We start from the raw sequence: 16,337 nt of genomic DNA, 5'->3' as shown, positions 1-16,337 counted from the left end.
ATGATTACATCGTAAGTGTGCAGTGCCGATTAGCCTTCCGGCTCGGTTTCAATTCGAGTTCGCTTGGTGGTACGAAATTGCAGGTCAAAGGTGCTGACGTGAAGTGTAATGGCTGTCGAGGACACGCCCTGCGGGTACCCTGGTGTCGATGGGATGAAGGAAAGGTGCATTTTTTGTACGATTACAGTTTCCACAGGCGTTGCCACCCTCTGACGGGTGTGAGAAAAACTTTTATCGCAAGCAATCAGTCCCCGGCAAGTCACCGAGAGCGAAAGAAAGAGAGGGAACTTTGGCATGTTGAAGGAAAAAACCCCACGCCCGGACGTGCAGAACAAGTTTTAGCCAATTGGTTGCAGATAAAACGACCCAGTCAACCGTGTAGTACTGTGCACATTAATCAAATTCCTTTTTCCACAGTATGCTTCAACGCACACGTGTTGGTTTCGAGGACGAGAACGAGAAACGCTGTTAAAATTTTTGTGGTTTTGATTTTGTCAGCTCCGTGGATTGACTTCTGGGATTTTTTGCTCCAGTTTTGAAGCTACCCTTTGATGACGCATGGAATGTGGCCAATGTAGACCCCAACTGTGTTTGAAAACTTGTTCCCGAAGAATGGTTAAGTAACACTGGTCGAAACGATTTTTAGGGGTTTTTTACAGAACCAAACACAAAATGGTTGTTATTTTTGGGCTCCATCAGTTTGTAGGAATGTTTCCCGAAGGAAAACTAGAAAAAGGGCGCTCACTACATGCGACCGTACAAATTGTCTCATCCATTCCCGTGATTGATATCCACTTCCGACGGCCGATGGATATTAGTCGAAAGATTATCTCCTCCCGGCGAACACCGGAAGATCCTCGGAACCTTTCAAAGGGGCGGTGGAAAGGGTTTCTCTTTCCTTCCTAAGACAGTGGCCCAACAACTTTGCTCACACTCATTAATCATTTGCATCTTCTTTGTTTCATTTCAATGCATTTGGACCGTGCGTGCGGCACCGGATGTCCTCTGTCCCACCCGCCCGTAGCCCGTCGCTGAGGAACCGTTCCGCATCGCCATGGAACTGGACGATCTTCCCAAGGAAACGCTGAAACGATTAATCTTCGACGAAACGCTACGCTTCAACCACAACGATAACAACCTTCCGGATGCCATGTAAACCGGATCAAGCCGGCGAAACCCCGTACTAGGGGGAGAACAACAACTTTCGCAACAACAGGAACAACAACAGAAGTACACACAAATTGATACTCGATCGTTCGTAACACGAACACATACACACGGCGCTCACCACGAGACGGTTAACGCGAACCGGGAACAATAGGGAAAGCATATGCTCTACAGCGTGTGCGTGTGTTCGCGTGGGGGTGTGATAGTTTAAATAATTTCCTTTCCTACCGCTAGTTAAATATACCCTTCTTTTTATTTTAAACATATTCAGTTGTACATTTTAGGACGTTTATGGTCTGGTTACAGGGTCGGTTACGTTATCCTAAGTTACACTTCACCGTACAAAACGTCGCCACGGTGGCATGTTGGCAAGAGATATGTGGAAAAAGTCCCGTGCGAAACGTTCACGATGTGATCAAGGTCGACCGTCGTCGAGTGGAAATGTCTTGTACGCCGCTGGAAGCAGAAAAAAATGCACTTATATACCTGAATGATGGTGGCTTTTGCTGGGTTTTAGCTTTGAAATATTCGTTTACTTCCTTGTACAATCAAATGGTTGCAATAAGCTTCACAATAACCACCACAAAAGAGAGAAAGAGGAAGGAGACCCGGGAAACGGCCTAAAACAAACATGTTTAGTTTTGGAAAACTGATACTTTAATCGTGAGAAAATTAAAGCACAAGCTCTCCACATTGTGATGATGGTACAAATAGGCTACAAATTGGATACAAATATGTTATTGTGAGTTTTTATTTTCTTCTTTGAGACATTGTTAATTTTGCACAATGTTTTGTTATAAGGATAATTATTCCTTTCCATTGTAGGGATTATACATTCAAATCAAACGCACCCGCACGCACCGAAACAGCTCCGTTTTGTGCCAGATGGATGGAAACAGAGCCCCAAGCGCCACCTTTTGCACATGCGGGTCTCAGAAGATTGAGCCTTAATATTACACAGATATCTCGGTTAATTTGCGGTTCAGCTCGTGTAGCAGGGATGTGAATGATACCGGACGGTGTTTTATCAAACAATGTGTAGCATGTATTATACCTCCCACAATTGGCAAATAACGCTCGTTATTACGATCAATCGTGTCTATGTTCGATGGATAAGGATATGTATCTGAAATCCTCGAGTTTTGTGTTAATGCCTGACCACTCATGCAGGTTGTTTTGCGTCTGTATATCAACTATTGAACGGTTCCAGTAAAAAGCAGATGAAAGGATGTGTTAATGTGAACAATTTTCCGTGGTATTTTATTATTACGTTACGTGAAATGGAGAGTATAGGAAGCGATAAATGTAACTTTGACTGTTGACATACATACACACACACACACACTCATTATTCTGCAATCGTGCACCATATCACAACCTGAATTTGGAGGGTGAAGACATTTAAAAGGTATATCTAATCCATCTTGCGTCTTCAAACCCTTCTGCCCTTGGACAATTTCGTCAGTTAGATCTCTTCCTCTGTCTTACAACAACATTTTAAACGAATTTTTCTCTTTCCCGAGCTTCCTCGAAGCCGTACCGGATCTTTCCAATGTTGACGTGCAATTTGTGCAGGGTAAGAGTTGCGACCGACCCGAGGACACGCGAGCTGCAGAGCAAGACTTTTAGATAGGTTGAATTACAATGTAGCCGCTTTGCATATAGATTGTAGCGCGTATGGCGTATGAACTAGGATAGGAAGGACAGGGGAGCACACGGGTCGCGGGAATTGTTGCAATGTCGACGGTGTTGGCAAATGGTACTTAATAATTCGAACGTCACCGGGTAAAAAGGGCTCTCCACCCCTCATTACCGAAACCTTCTCATCATACTTCCCTCTGCATCGGACCCTTCCGGCAAGGTGCGGTTTGCGATCGAGTGTTATTATTGTATAATTGTATAAAAAAGGAATCCCAACGACGCACGAAAGGATATCAATGTTTCCACTCTTGAAGCACACAACACACACTCGAACACAAGGGAGCACAGTGTCTCTCGTTCCGGTCAATTCAGTCGTATTCAGCCCCAAACCAATCGAGAGTTTGTAAACTAAGATGTTCGCGTATAGGGCCCCAAATGTGCACTCATATGCATTTTTTTCAATTGCATACAACCCAATACAGTAGGTAAGGCATTGTCGGTTTTAAAAGTTTTAGGATGGGATTTGCTTGCGCCCTCCTTTAGTGTTACTTCCGATGGTTGTATTTTAGAAGAGGAAAACTCACCACTTCCACACGCAACAACCTCCCCCTTTTTGCCATCGTTCGCTCGTTTTTATCACTCGGGAAAGTGTTGTAATTATTCTTGCTAATTCTAATTGTTAATATCAATGTTCTTCCGTGTGCGTATGTGTGTGCGAGTATGATCGTTTGTTTGATCGTTTGAACTTTTTACGGAGGCGTGTGTCCGTCTCCAACCCTGTCTTGAGGATTCTATGTTGAAGGGGCGCAAAAAACTGCGCCATGCGGCTAGACAGATATGTTTGTATATGCGTTCATGTGCTAGCCGTTCGGAAGAGGGCAAGAAAATGGTAGCAAAACCGGTGGGTATTAAAAGTAAAAATATACATTATAATATACACATATATAATACTACCTAGAGAAGCGAAAAAGAACGGTTATTAGAATAGACAACCAAACAAACACAACTAGCAAAACTAGCAAAACGCTGAACTTCAAAACAGATAGCTGTGAGGATCAATCGAAAGACTAGCAACGTTTTGCAACGTCACGTGAAAGAAGGAGAATGGAGGAGGGATTTAGAATGAGTATATGCTTAGCAAAAAAGTTGCAAGGATAATATAACCCCTTGAGACTATTTTCCCCCCCTTATCTCTCACACACACGCTCTGCTTCTCGTTTTTTCGACTTCAATCAGCAGCATTTTGTGATGGCGGATGGACGGATCGTGATCGTGTACTCGATCGTACCATAGTGAGAACGTTCAGCGATGTATTAAAAATATCGAAAACCATGTGGTATTACGTGCGGACACAGAGAAGAAAACAAACGACAACTTCCTTTCTATCAACCAAGCGAGGAACGGTTAAATGATGGCCAATGGTGGCCAGTTTGTAAATTTGTGACAAAAGAAATCCAATGTGTGTATGAATTATTCTTCTGAGTGTAATCTAAAGCAAGCAACGTTAAAACAAAAACTTAATCAAAACCCGGATTTAAAGTTAAACACTACCCAACTCTCGTATATTTACGCAAGAACATTCTTCAGCCATTTGTGAGTGAAATGATGAGTATAAATTTACAAAACAACCCAACAGCCAGTCACCCGTTCGAGATTGTAATGTAAAACTCTACGTATGTACATCAGTAAATTAAATGGATCGATTCAAGCTGAATGAACTCAAGTTACATAATAAAAAAAAGGAAGACTTTGTGTAATGTTAAGTCAAACCGGCGGGGAGAAAGGATTGGAGTTCAGAAACTAAACCAAACAAGAGGTTCGAAGCAAAAACATAAAAAAAAAACTAAAACAAGCATCTACAGCAAAATGAGCAAGCAGTAAAAACAAGGAAAGTAAGCAAATCTTTAATTTGTGTGCATAATTTATGCAAACAAGAAGCGAAACAAACAAACATACAAACCTTTAGCGGAGATCGATAGACTCGAAAGGTGGAAGGCAGTTGTATAGAAGTCCCAAACCTGTTACGTGTCTAGGTGGAGCAGCAGCAGCATACAGAAGGACAAATCAACTTTTATCCTAAGACGTGAATGTGCATGTTCGTGTATGTATGTTTACCATGAGTTTCGAGTAAAAAAGCAACTATTAAAAGAGGGAATTTATCCCAACGATGTAAAACCTTGTAGGGTAGGAGGAGGCCGGAGCGTGCCAGGGGCGTGGATGGACTTTGCAATGCGCAAAAATCGAAAAGCCGAAGTGAACGTAACTCTTTGCTCGTATGTTTAAAATTATTATTCTGATAAAATGGAAATAAAGTGGAAATTAGAATAAATCTGACAAACATTGGCAGATTGCGGGTTACGAGGAAGCTTGATGACAAAAAAAAATGTGGCTTGTTGAAAATATTATTTTTTATACGTACGTATTTTACAACACAAGATTAAAAAGCAAACTTGATAGGTTTCTTCTCTGATGTAAAGCCTTCCACAGTGCTAGTCAATTTCGCGGCCTGTAAAATTATTTTACGCACGCCCTGTTCCAAGCAGTAATTCCTTGGCTTGTTGTTGAAAAGGTATCATATATCGCATGTCGATGTGGACACTGGTGGCCACAATCCATCAACGGGTTCGATTCATTCATACCACCCGGCTACGAAACGGGCTCATAAGAGGAACCGATATTTCCCATCTTCCGCTTTCCACACTTTTCCGCTGCTCGCCCTTGTCGATTGATCGTCGTTCCGGAAGGCTGGTTATTCTTTATTTTCTTTCACCACGGTACCCGTTACTCTCGTATCCCCAAGAACGCCGCGACGACAAGCAGGAAAGGCGCAACGCAACAGTTGATTGACCTCGGCGTGCACTGATGCAACTGATGCATTTACCCGGTGCACGCGACTGAGGGACTGGAACACCTGGAAGCTGTGGAGGTAACACCGAAGACCGATCGATCAATCAAGAAGAGGAGTTTATTTAACGTCATTAAACATGATAGCTGATAGCTATAATTAAAGATAATAAAAATGGCACAGGGTGAATAGGTTAAAATAGAATAATTAAATCATTCAAGCTTTTGGCTCAAAATTCAAGTAGGCTGTGACATTAAAAAACCGACGCCGGGTAAAGTAATAAAATAAGCAAACACTCCAGCGTATGCCACCATCTCTCCAAACAAAACGGGCACAGGTGATGTCATCCTTGCAACACCTCATCCTGCCCTATCCACACGTGCGGCCATTTCGGCTTCTCAGCTCCCCGCGAACGAAACTACGTGTCAGCGTGTAATCACGTCAGCTTCGAAATCTCGTCAAACAGAGTCGGGTCATAATCCTTCCGTTTGGTTTCGCGCGCGTGTGAAACGGTCGCATGCCTGTATGCCCGGCGTGTCCTGTCCACACGGAGCAACAATTGACGGAATGATCCGGTGTCGATTAGCTAAAGGTTTCATGTTTAAACCTCACAATTTGTGCGCTTCTTTCATGCCACACCTTGTTTCATTTCCCCCCCCTAAATGTTCGAATGCGTCGTTATTTAATAACGCTTGAAAACCGGCTGGAATGTTGCTGCTGGGACAGGAAAACAAACCAGTCGACCTTCGAAGCAGCGCACGTTGGGAAATATTTGATGATTCCATGGACAAGAAACGGGTCTTTCAGAGTTTGTTGAAAAGAATGCTCAAATGTGGCGGCATCACGTGCAATTGAGTTGCTTCTTCTCCGATTCCAAAGGCTTCGGTGAAGTAACAACTCCAGTTTCATGGTGCAATATTTTTTTCTGATTTTGTGGTCCAGTTTTGTCCGCCATCTATCCCACCGTGGACCGTCGGATGGTTCGGAGAATCGCTCTGCACAGAGCGCTCTCTCGCGCGCAGTTCGTTTTCACCTGTCGACGGCTCAACATCGCGTCAAGTGTCGGTCCGCCATTGCGTTTGGGCAGGGTTTTTCGGAAGCATAAGCAGCATAAAACATGATAGGCGCGTTTGAGCATGAATGAATACCAGTTCTGCCTAAACAAACAACTCCACATCAAAGCATCCCAAACAACCGCGAGAGTGTGGCGACCCTAGAGGTTAGGCGTGTGTGTCTGTGTTCCGCTGGAAGAACAGCAGGTAGCTGCGGTGTTGTGTGCTTCCGGTGCGGTGTTCGTGCTCCGGAATTGATCTAGTTTTCCGCCCACAACGTCTCTGTGTGTAGTTTTTCTCGCGTGGTGTACTAGATTTGTCAAAAAGGTGAAAATTAACGCAGCGGGAGAATTAAAAAAATCGAAAACAAACCCTCGTGCACAAAATAATCAATTTCTGGGGGCCCCCGTTTCGACCCACGCACGTTGTTGGTTGGAGAAAAAAACATGAGAACCATCCCTTGCGAACCTTTTCGGTAGACATATTCAGAACAGTTCGACTTTTGGCTTCTTCGGAGTACCGGCAGCGCAAGACATCAAACGGAAGAAGGAAGTGACCGAACGAAGCGGCACAAACATCTTTCATAAGCTTCAAGGACAAATAAGGTAAGATAAAACATCACAGAAACGTGAGAGAATTAGAGGAAAAGGAAAGACGGCGAGATGAAGCTCGAAGCATGGAGGAAAGTGAATAATGAAAGGGAAAATAACACGGTATCCGACGAGATTTGATGAAAACCAGTTATTTACTTTTTTTTTTGTTCTTCAAAACCAATTGATTTCCGTGCGCTCTATCATTTTCTTGTAAGGAAAACCTTACTTTGAGGGTAGGAAAGTATAAATCATACATTGACGACTGGAAGAGTATACGTTTTTCATGAGAAAAGTAAAGTCCAACGGGGGTAATATCCTGGCAACCCGGCAAACACGAAGGCTAAAAAGCTACAACTGTTGCTAGCGGACCTCCCGTTGCCTTGACGATCCGGCTTCCAGCGATTCTTCGGGAGTTGGTGCATTTGTTTGACGCACCACGTCGCAGTTCCCCTTCGCCCTTTCGCGTTCCGGTGGCCAACAGCTTTCGAGGTCAACCCATTCCCGGTCGGAAAACGGGGGCATTTTAATACCTCATCATTCCTCATCGTGCCTGCTGGATATGAATTTAAATAATTCATAACACCTGCCTACTGCGGTGACCGATGGAAATATAATACTGCGGCGTACGTGTTTAGGGTGGTCGAAGGAAAGTTAACACGTGGAGTGATATTTACCACCCAAATACCACCCGGTACCGATGGTTGAAAAGGGGAATGGAAATTGCTATGTTCCATGCGTTAATATTTGTTAATACTCGTACGGCGTACTCGATATGAACAACATGCGGCTACTCAGTTCGGAAAATCGTTCTTTATTTCGGTATTGCCTTCCTCCACTAATCAGACTTAATGTTTTTATTTTTAAGATTTTTTTTAATGTCTCTATTCTCTCGTGAATATAAACGAAACGTTGTTGCAACGGAGAGAACAAATTAAACCACTGCCGCCTTCATTGCACGCGCCGTCGTAAAGTCTACACAGTATAATCTATCCAAAAACAATCCCGCCATTACAGGTGGCAATGTTTCCCATGCGAATGAAAAAGATTCACCTTCTCGGTCCATAAAACGAACCTTTTTGTTGCGTTTATTTCTTTCGCTTGCTTTCCCAACGCGATCCCATAAAATCCAAGCCGTCTGGTCGGGTCGCCTTGTTATGCTGCGTAAACATTATCCAGTGTTGAGCTTCGTCAAGCTTCACCTTGCATCCCCCGTTCTTGTGGAATTCGGTATCAAATAGCCATGGGATGTGATTATGCAGCGAGTTTGGCAGGAAAAGCCTACCCCGGTTTTGTTTGCATAAACCACCTCAAACGACTTCAAATGGGTTTATAATAACGACAAGCAGAGTTCAGCAAAATGCATTTGTGATAAATCTTCCAGGAGCGATTTAATCCGTTTGAAGTTGAGAAGATTCCGTTAGAAGGTTTGGCGCTAATGGCTTCACATGGGAACATTAAACAGTAAACAAAAATTGTTCAAAATCATCCCATTTGATGCGCCAACGTGTTTTGTTTTTGGTTACCCAACTAAGCGCAAACACCGTTGTTCCCGTGACGGCTCGGTTTTTCGCTTTGTTTCGGATTTTACTTTCTATGTTTTGTTTCAGTTAACATCCTCATCGGAACCGAAAGGGCAAACCGTATTGTGGACCATGTCGTATTAAATGTCGTAACGGATTAGATGAATGGAAATAGACTCCATCGGAATTGTTTTAAACAAAATTTCTTTAACTTTCAAAATCACCTGTAAAAACAAGTTTGATCGTTTACTATTTAGCTTACGGCCGTTTTTTTTAATATGTAACTTTTGCAATAAATATGCACAGGTCCAGAGGGTGGTTTGTTTTTCTTTTCAATCTTTAACTCAAACGTTAATCTCTTTGCACAATCGCGAGACTTACGCCCCATCCGGAGGAAGACTGTAGGCAACAACCATTTTCCATTTCGTTTACTTTTCCAACCAGCCTCCGAATTGGGTGTCCGGGTGGGGTGATTCTTTTGTTTTCCGCTGTTTAAAAAATTCGTAATCGTTAATGAATTCATTTTCACCCGGTCGTCACACTTTTTTTAAGTCAATTTAGCGGACCCCGGAGTTAAAAAGGTTCGGGTTAAAACACAGTGCACCGATGTGGAAAAATATGTTCAACGCACAAGAAATACAAGCACCGCTCCTTCGACATTGTCTTGGAAAAGTTTTACTGCTTTTTTACCATTCGGCCACGAATATTTGCGACCCATGGGTCCGAAACGCCGACGCGTGAATAATTAAGTAAGGAGACCCCTTTAAAGATGGGATCTTTCACTCTTTTCTCGTGCATGGTTAATTTCATCTGATTACCGAATGCATCAAAACTGGGCAAGGCATATGCATTAAAACTAAGAAGGGAAAGGTTTATTTTGTTAATTTTTTGTTAAATTTGTGCGGATTTCTTTTCTTCACAATGCAAAGTGCAAATGTAGCAGATCAGAAAAAAAGAAACTGGAAGCATGTGAATATGAATATTCACCAATCGTTAAGAACCACACAAGCAAAGGTTAGCATCTTTTCTGAAATAATATCGACCGATCCTCAATGCGCTCGCAAACCGCAAATAGTAAACAGACTAAATAAACATATTTATTACACTGTTACTTATACCACCCCCTTATTCAGTACGCTACTCGGTCATTTCCTATAAATAGCTAGGCACGCGAATGGGTGCAAATTTAACTCTCAAGTCATGAAGGAATCTTCCATGCGTTCATACTTGTATCGACCGAAAAGAATAGTTGTGTTGCAACCGTTGCCTTGACGACTCTCTTTCTTCCATCTTGCAGACAATCTTCTCGATGCCATACATTCTAATACGCGGTAATCTTGCCTCCTACGGACACAAGCATCCCTTCCGCGTGTTGGTCTCCGGGTTGAAAGGTGCGTGGCGGTAATCGATTGTTGGCAATATAACATCTTATACATCATCGAGGTTATTTTTTCGTTCTTCCAGCGGCCGACATCGAACAGCTGAATCGATTCCCGTGCGGTGGCTACAGCGATGAGTCCACCGTCGTCTATCTGCAGCATCCGTGTGTGATACTGACCGCACTGGAGGTAGGTCTTCAACCCTTTTATAGAAGGGATTACGCAACGCAATTTTTGGCATAAATCCTAGAAAATATGGGTCACCTTTTTCGCTTGATATATTTCTCCAATATCGAAGATAGCCATGAATTGATCTTAAACCATTTTTTTCCAGGTGCTAGGATACCGCGTAGTGGCCTCCTCTTCGACGGCGGTCAAGCAGGACTACAACGAGTACATGTGGACGATGCGGAAGGAATTCAGCGATCCGGAACCGTACCTGAGCGAATCCGCTTCGGCCGGCGTGATCGAGCGTGACAATCTGGCCAACAGCGGTCGGGAGGGGCAAGGGAACTTTAACGGGCCCAGCAGTAAAATCGACTTGCCAGAGTAAACACGGATGGGCAATCCGGGAAACAGCAGCTGGAGATGGCGGGGGGGTGTCCTCACCTCGCACCTTGGCCTAACGGATTTCCAAAATCGCGAATCATATTCGAACGATTTAAAGTGACAGCCTTCTGTGGTCACATCAGCTGTTCCGAATTTGACAAGCAAAGGATACCCGTCAAATGCTGCTTCTCGGGTCATCAACAAAAACAAACCACGGGTTAAACACTTGTGCCGACGCTTGGCTGGAGAAGAAAAGTTAGGACATAGTATTTATTAAAACTGTTACTCAAACAGTGTTTAGATTACGATACACGCATTAGAACCCATCGAAAAGATTTTAACGTATCGTAGCCATCTTTCGATGTGCGGAAACGGTCAAAGGGACGTTTTGTTAATGGCACGCCGCCTGTTGCTTCACGCTTGCTTCAATCTGCAAAAGACGACCTGAGTAAACGCTTCGGTTCGGTGAACAAATTTGCTTCAAGGTGGAAGACCTCATTTCATCCTTTTCCAAAATGGAGTCCAAGCGCAAAGAAGGAGGCCATGGAGATTGCCATGATCATAGCAACTGCACTCCGAGTAATACCGAAGCTGTACAGTCTTTGAGTGAATTGGATTTTGATCGTGGAATATGGAGTGCAGGTGAGAAAAACGGAACGGAAGGGGAAATATGCGCTGGAACCGAATGAAACTTGAATTTAATTTCCCTTCTGATAGCAATGAATAATGAGCTCGATCGCTTACGTACGCTAATAACCAAAGGACACCTGCACGACCGAGATAGCTGCGGCTACACCGCACTTCATTACGCCGCCCGCAGTGGCCATCGGGATGCCTGCCAGTTGCTTCTTTCCGGCGGCCTCGGAGTGGATGAGGTAACGAACGGTGGCGTGACGGCGTTGCAACGTGCCGCTATGATGGGTAAGGGGAAAAAGCCATCCTGCTAATTATTCCAACCACGTTCACTAATTCTCTTTCATCCCAAGCAGGCCATGAGCAGATTGTTCGGTTGCTGCTTTCGCACAAAGCGAATCCATCGCTTCGGGACAGCGATGGAAGGACGGCGTTACATCGGGCGGCCGAAGGAGGCCACCTTGCGTGCTGCCAGCGATTGGTGGAACAGAATCCAGCCCTGCGCCAGACCGAGGACGCACGACACCAGAAGCCGATCGATCTCGTGCGAGATCATCGTAGCAACGCCGATGAGCTAAGACGCCTGCTGGGATGTTAACTTCCGGTTCCCGGACACTTTTTTAAGCCATTCTGAATGTACAAAACGCCGTTCATGTATGCACCCAAAGAGGATCTTTCTTTTTAAAAGCACCTCCGTCGGACTCGCCCTGCTGGTCCGGTAGTCTTCCCTATCTAGTGGTTTTGTTTGTGTACGCTTAAGCGCTTGCTTTTGAAAGGTAATTCGAACGCGAAGGAAGAAACGCGGTCAAAATGGAATTTTACATCGAGTGTCGCACAAAAAGATGTTTTAGTCAAAATGTTTAAAAGTTGTAATAGACAATTATTTAAAAAATAAATAAAGTGAACATTATCTGACTTCCTGTAATACCCCAATTAGAAGGGAGGATTTCTGCAACATGATAGCACATTTTACTTGGCGTAACGAACGTCTTCCGTCGGGGCTTACTAGGCTTATTCCCTTTCCGTGCGTAAATAGTCACTGCTCTCGTACAGGGGACGATCCGCTGGCTCGGTTGTGATTGAAAAATTGATAAATGTGATAGATATTTACGAAATCAAAATAAGAATCGTTTTTGGGCTGCGTCCGACTCGTCCACGACAAAATGTCATGAAAGGGTGGCACATTTTATTAATTAAGTTATCCTTCTCGAAAGTCCCTTTTACTGCCCTTTCCACTTCACTTTACGGCCCTTCGTTACGGTCACTCAGCACAAACACGAAACGACTGGAATTGTGGTTTGAAAATCGTAGAATATGCTCACAACGATTCGTCTTTTCGAACACGGTTTTGCGCGTCTACTGTTTGTTTTCCTTTGCATTCTGCAGCGCTTGAGTCATGTACAGCTTAGCTAGCGATTGCGAACAGAACTGAGAAATGTGCTGGGCGTACGTGTTGATCTGTCCTGAGACGATCATCGGGTTCAGCCGCGTCGGTACAGGAATCGGACGGAACAGTTTGTTAACTTCTTCCTCCGGCACGGGCGTTTCACCCTTGGCAATGCGGGCCGCATTCTCCTGAGCATTTTTGGCCAACATCCGGTGTTTTTCCTGCTCCTGCCGGATCGCAGCCTGCTGGTACTTGTTGAATTTGGTCGCCTCGTGGTTCAGCTCGTCGACACGCTCCATCATGCAGCGCAGATGGTTCTCGAGCACGGACGCGGTACCGAGGTCGAGGAAGTGGGTGCCTTCCTCCTCCGGCACCTGCTCCGTCAGCTCCGACATCATGATGTTGCAGAGCGCCGAGTTCTTGACCACGATCGGAATCTCAATGAACAGGTTTTCGTAACCCACCTTCAGGTTGCGTAGCGCTTCCGGAGTGAAATCGCGCTCCTTGTACATCGCGATCGCCTGCGGTGTCAAGCGGTACGCCTTCAGCGTCAGGAAGCCACGGGCCGACTTCTGCGTGTCGTACACCACGACGACCGACTCCTCGATACTGGTCTGGTAGTGGTACTGCGATTCCAGCAGCGTGTTGGACAGAAAGTTGCCCACGTCCGCACTCTGGTACCAGCCGACGTGGAAGTGGTCCACGTTTACGTGCCGCAGGCGGCGCATCATGTTCAGCTGGTACTCTTCCTCGTCGATCGTCTCGTCCGACTTCGGGAACGGGAAGCAGTTGGTAATTTCCAGCCGATCGTCTACCACCAGCCCGAGGAGGGCACCCTGGGCCACCTCCATGTTGTTCAGCGATTCCTCATGGCAATGTTTTACCATTTTCATCGCCGCCTACAAAAGAGGAAAAGCATAAACATAATTTAGGCTACCGTAAAGCACCAAAGGCACACACACACACACACACACACACACACAAACACACATAAGCTGAGAAATGACACGCGCGTGAGTTGTGCGTTCCGGCAGACCACTTTTTCATGCACATTTCCCAAGTAATTTCCAGGTTAATCTTCCCGTACCGAATATGTACGGAAGCACTAACGTTTAATCTTCAAAACAACACTTACCAGGCCATCGCACTGGACGTAGGAAATGGTATTATCCACGGGTTGAGTACGACGATTAGCACCACGATTCGCCATTTCGATTTGTTCTTTGCGAGAAGGAGTGACATTTCGGATTTGACATTTCTCTTTTTCTGCTATTTCTCTTTTGTACGTTTGTCATTTTCTCTTTTCTCTTTTCAAGATTGTTACATAAAGGTGAGCAATCTCATATCTTCATTTGATTGAATTATGCTTTTTATAAAACTAGAATTATTTTTATGAGCTTGATTATGTTTGAATTCTCCTTAAAGTTGCATGAAAAACCGAATCATAGCACATTTTTGTTGTTTATTGCATTTATTCAGAAAACAAACAGCGATGCAAAGAAGTGTGTCTTATTTTTAATTTATAATATTTTCCATTTTCAGCTTAACGTTTCAACCGTCAGTTTCATTTCGCTCTATTCCGAGTTCTCTCGATGCTGATCACCATATTTTCGGTGCATATTTCTTTTACCTTTAGTATGTGCAACGAACTTTTTGTTTCGTTGCAACTTCTGCAGCTCGAACGCGGGAAGTGTGCGAATGGTGGCTCGTTTCGGTGCTTTCCGTGCCAGCTCTTCCCGCTTCCGCTGGGATCCGTGGTTCAACTTTAACATATACTCCGGTACATCACCGCCAGCCTGTTTGATAAGCATTGCTATGCTGCATGGGGGAGAGGGACATAAAACACAGAACAGGTTATTTTTGAACACCTTCGCAAAGGAAGAACGGCGAACGTACGCTTTTAAATTCGTAGTATCATCCTTGGTGAAGTAGGTCACCGCCTTCCCGGGCCGTCCCGCACGACCCGTTCGGCCAACGCGATGCACGTACGAGATGGTTGACGGAGGAAAGTCGTAATTGATGACCAAATTCACTCCCTTGAAATCGATTCCACGGCTCATCAGCTCCGTGCAGATCAGGATCCATATTTTACCCTCACGGAATGCCCGCACCACGTTATCTCGTTCCTGCTGGCTACGATCGGCATGTATGACGTCCACATTCAACCCATCGTACAGGAGTTCGGTGAACAGCTGTTGGGCACGGTCCTTGCTCTGTACGAACACCAGCACCGGTGGGTTCAGGCCTTGTGCTACCATATCCCGGAAGGCTAGTAGCTTTCCTCCCTCGGTGCCGGTGAAGAGTAGCTGCTGTTCGACCAGATCGACCGCTCCGTTCATCATGCCGATGCAGAACCGCACCCGATCGGGGATATTTTGAGCGACCCATTTGTTGACGTCGCCTGTTTGCGTTGCACTGAAGAGGGCCAACGTTTTGCTCGGGTTGTTACACGCACTCAACACCGTGTCAAGTTGTTCACGGAAAGAGTTTTTCGAGTCCTCGAACAGCTTGTCCGCTTCATCCACGACGATCCACTGGATGCTAAAATATGCACCCAAAATTGGTTTTATTAGAACCCTCCAAAACAACGGGTTTCTTCGTACTTACTTGCTTAAATCGATTCGGGGAGGATTTTGTGCCAGAAGATAGCAAATCCGATTCGGTGTCGTGACCAAAATGTCGTAGTTGCGACCACCGCTGAAACTGTAGTCACACTTCCACCGATCGTCCACCGTCCCAATCACGTGCGTTCGTATGTTCAATTCATCCCCAAGCCTTAAAGCCTCCCGCTGCGTCTGCTTCGCCAACTCCCGCGTAGGACAAATGATGAGCGCCCGAAAGCCACACTTTAGATGTTCCTTCAGATGGTGCAAGATCGGAATGAGGAATGCGGCCGTCTTTCCGGATCCGGTCGGGGCACAGGCATGAAGCGAGAGGCCTTCAAGCAGGGTCGGGATGGCTTGCATCTGCACCGGTGTCGGTTTGCTGTAACAAGCCTTCACGTTGCTGACCAGCTGGTTGGAACAGCTAAAGCGTGTCGCAAGCTCATCGAAGGTTTCAATCGGATTCGGTGCCTCCGAACAATTTGCAGACTTTTTTATAGTGATTTTGTGAATGTTACGAATCCGGTTTAAGCGTGCGCGCATAACTCGTTCAAACTTTTCCGGTGACATTTCTTTGATTTTCTTCTTTTTGGGCTTATCCAGCACCGGTGTCGGAATCTCGCTCTTGATATCAACATTTTCCGATTCGGAAGCTTCGCTCTTGATATCAACATCTTCCAATTCAGAAGTGTTGGTCGGTGTTTCGTGGTACGTCGATTCATCCGGGTCTAGCTTTTCTTGCTTTATCCGGACCTTAATGTTGGACAACGGAGGCGGTACCACTTCTGGGGTAACCTCTAGCTGAAACACCAAACAGAGGAAGTGAACAACGTGTTGTTGTGAAATGGCGACGGTTTGCGTACCTTGCGCTTGGGTGGTGGCCTATTTTTATTGGAAAACTTTGCCCCGCAAGTGAGCTTGCGGAATATATCGTTAGTTTTTATCATTTTTATCCCGCTACTAAACAC

The 16,337-nt window shown here is 45.0% G+C and overlaps 5 protein-coding genes across 5 annotated transcripts in view; 3 read left to right on the top strand and 2 right to left on the bottom strand.

Annotated features, from left to right (window-relative positions):
* Positions 1-1,433, top strand: part of LOC131282188 (mitogen-activated protein kinase 1) — a 37,163-nt gene extending 35,730 nt beyond the window's left edge. Inside the window, exon 8 of the mRNA XM_058311595.1 lies at positions 1,025-1,433. Within this exon, the coding sequence (XP_058167578.1) occupies positions 1,025-1,156 (132 nt within the window). The 3' untranslated portion in view covers positions 1,157-1,433. The remainder of the gene's footprint in view (positions 1-1,024) is intronic.
* An 8,694-nt stretch (positions 1,434-10,127) lies between these two features.
* Positions 10,128-10,750, top strand: LOC131281764 (uncharacterized). Its single transcript, XM_058311113.1, has 3 exons — positions 10,128-10,209; positions 10,283-10,386; positions 10,532-10,750. The coding sequence occupies exons 1-3, from the start codon at positions 10,128-10,130 to the stop codon at positions 10,748-10,750; spliced, it is 405 nt and encodes a 134-aa protein (XP_058167096.1).
* A 493-nt stretch (positions 10,751-11,243) lies between these two features.
* On the top strand, positions 11,244-12,299 carry LOC131280935 (ankyrin repeat domain-containing protein 39). Its single transcript, XM_058310180.1, has 3 exons — positions 11,244-11,388; positions 11,464-11,667; positions 11,736-12,299. The coding sequence occupies exons 1-3, from the start codon at positions 11,262-11,264 to the stop codon at positions 11,975-11,977; spliced, it is 573 nt and encodes a 190-aa protein (XP_058166163.1). The 5' UTR covers positions 11,244-11,261; the 3' UTR covers positions 11,978-12,299.
* A 216-nt stretch (positions 12,300-12,515) lies between these two features.
* On the bottom strand, positions 12,516-13,986 carry LOC131282107 (eukaryotic translation initiation factor 3 subunit H). Its single transcript, XM_058311502.1, has 2 exons — positions 13,902-13,986; positions 12,516-13,665 (listed from the first exon to the last, which is right to left on the bottom strand). Exons 1-2 carry the CDS (start codon positions 13,974-13,976, stop codon positions 12,736-12,738), a joined length of 1,005 nt encoding a protein of 334 aa, XP_058167485.1. The 5' UTR covers positions 13,977-13,986; the 3' UTR covers positions 12,516-12,735.
* Positions 13,987-14,340: 354 nt separating this feature from the next.
* Positions 14,341-16,316, bottom strand: LOC131290660 (DEAD box protein 52 homolog). The gene is made up of 4 exons (XM_058319859.1): positions 16,233-16,316; positions 15,374-16,170; positions 14,663-15,307; positions 14,341-14,584 (listed from the first exon to the last, which is right to left on the bottom strand). Exons 1-4 carry the CDS (start codon positions 16,314-16,316, stop codon positions 14,341-14,343), a joined length of 1,770 nt encoding a protein of 589 aa, XP_058175842.1.
* Positions 16,317-16,337: the final 21 nt, after the last annotated feature.

The sequence above is a fragment of the Anopheles ziemanni genome, chromosome 2 (genome assembly GCF_943734765.1).
Source record: "Anopheles ziemanni chromosome 2, idAnoZiCoDA_A2_x.2, whole genome shotgun sequence".
NCBI lineage: Eukaryota > Metazoa > Arthropoda > Insecta > Diptera > Culicidae > Anopheles > Anopheles ziemanni.
The sequence above is the reverse complement of the archived record's forward strand: the minus strand, read 5'-3'. Positions and strand labels throughout refer to the sequence as shown.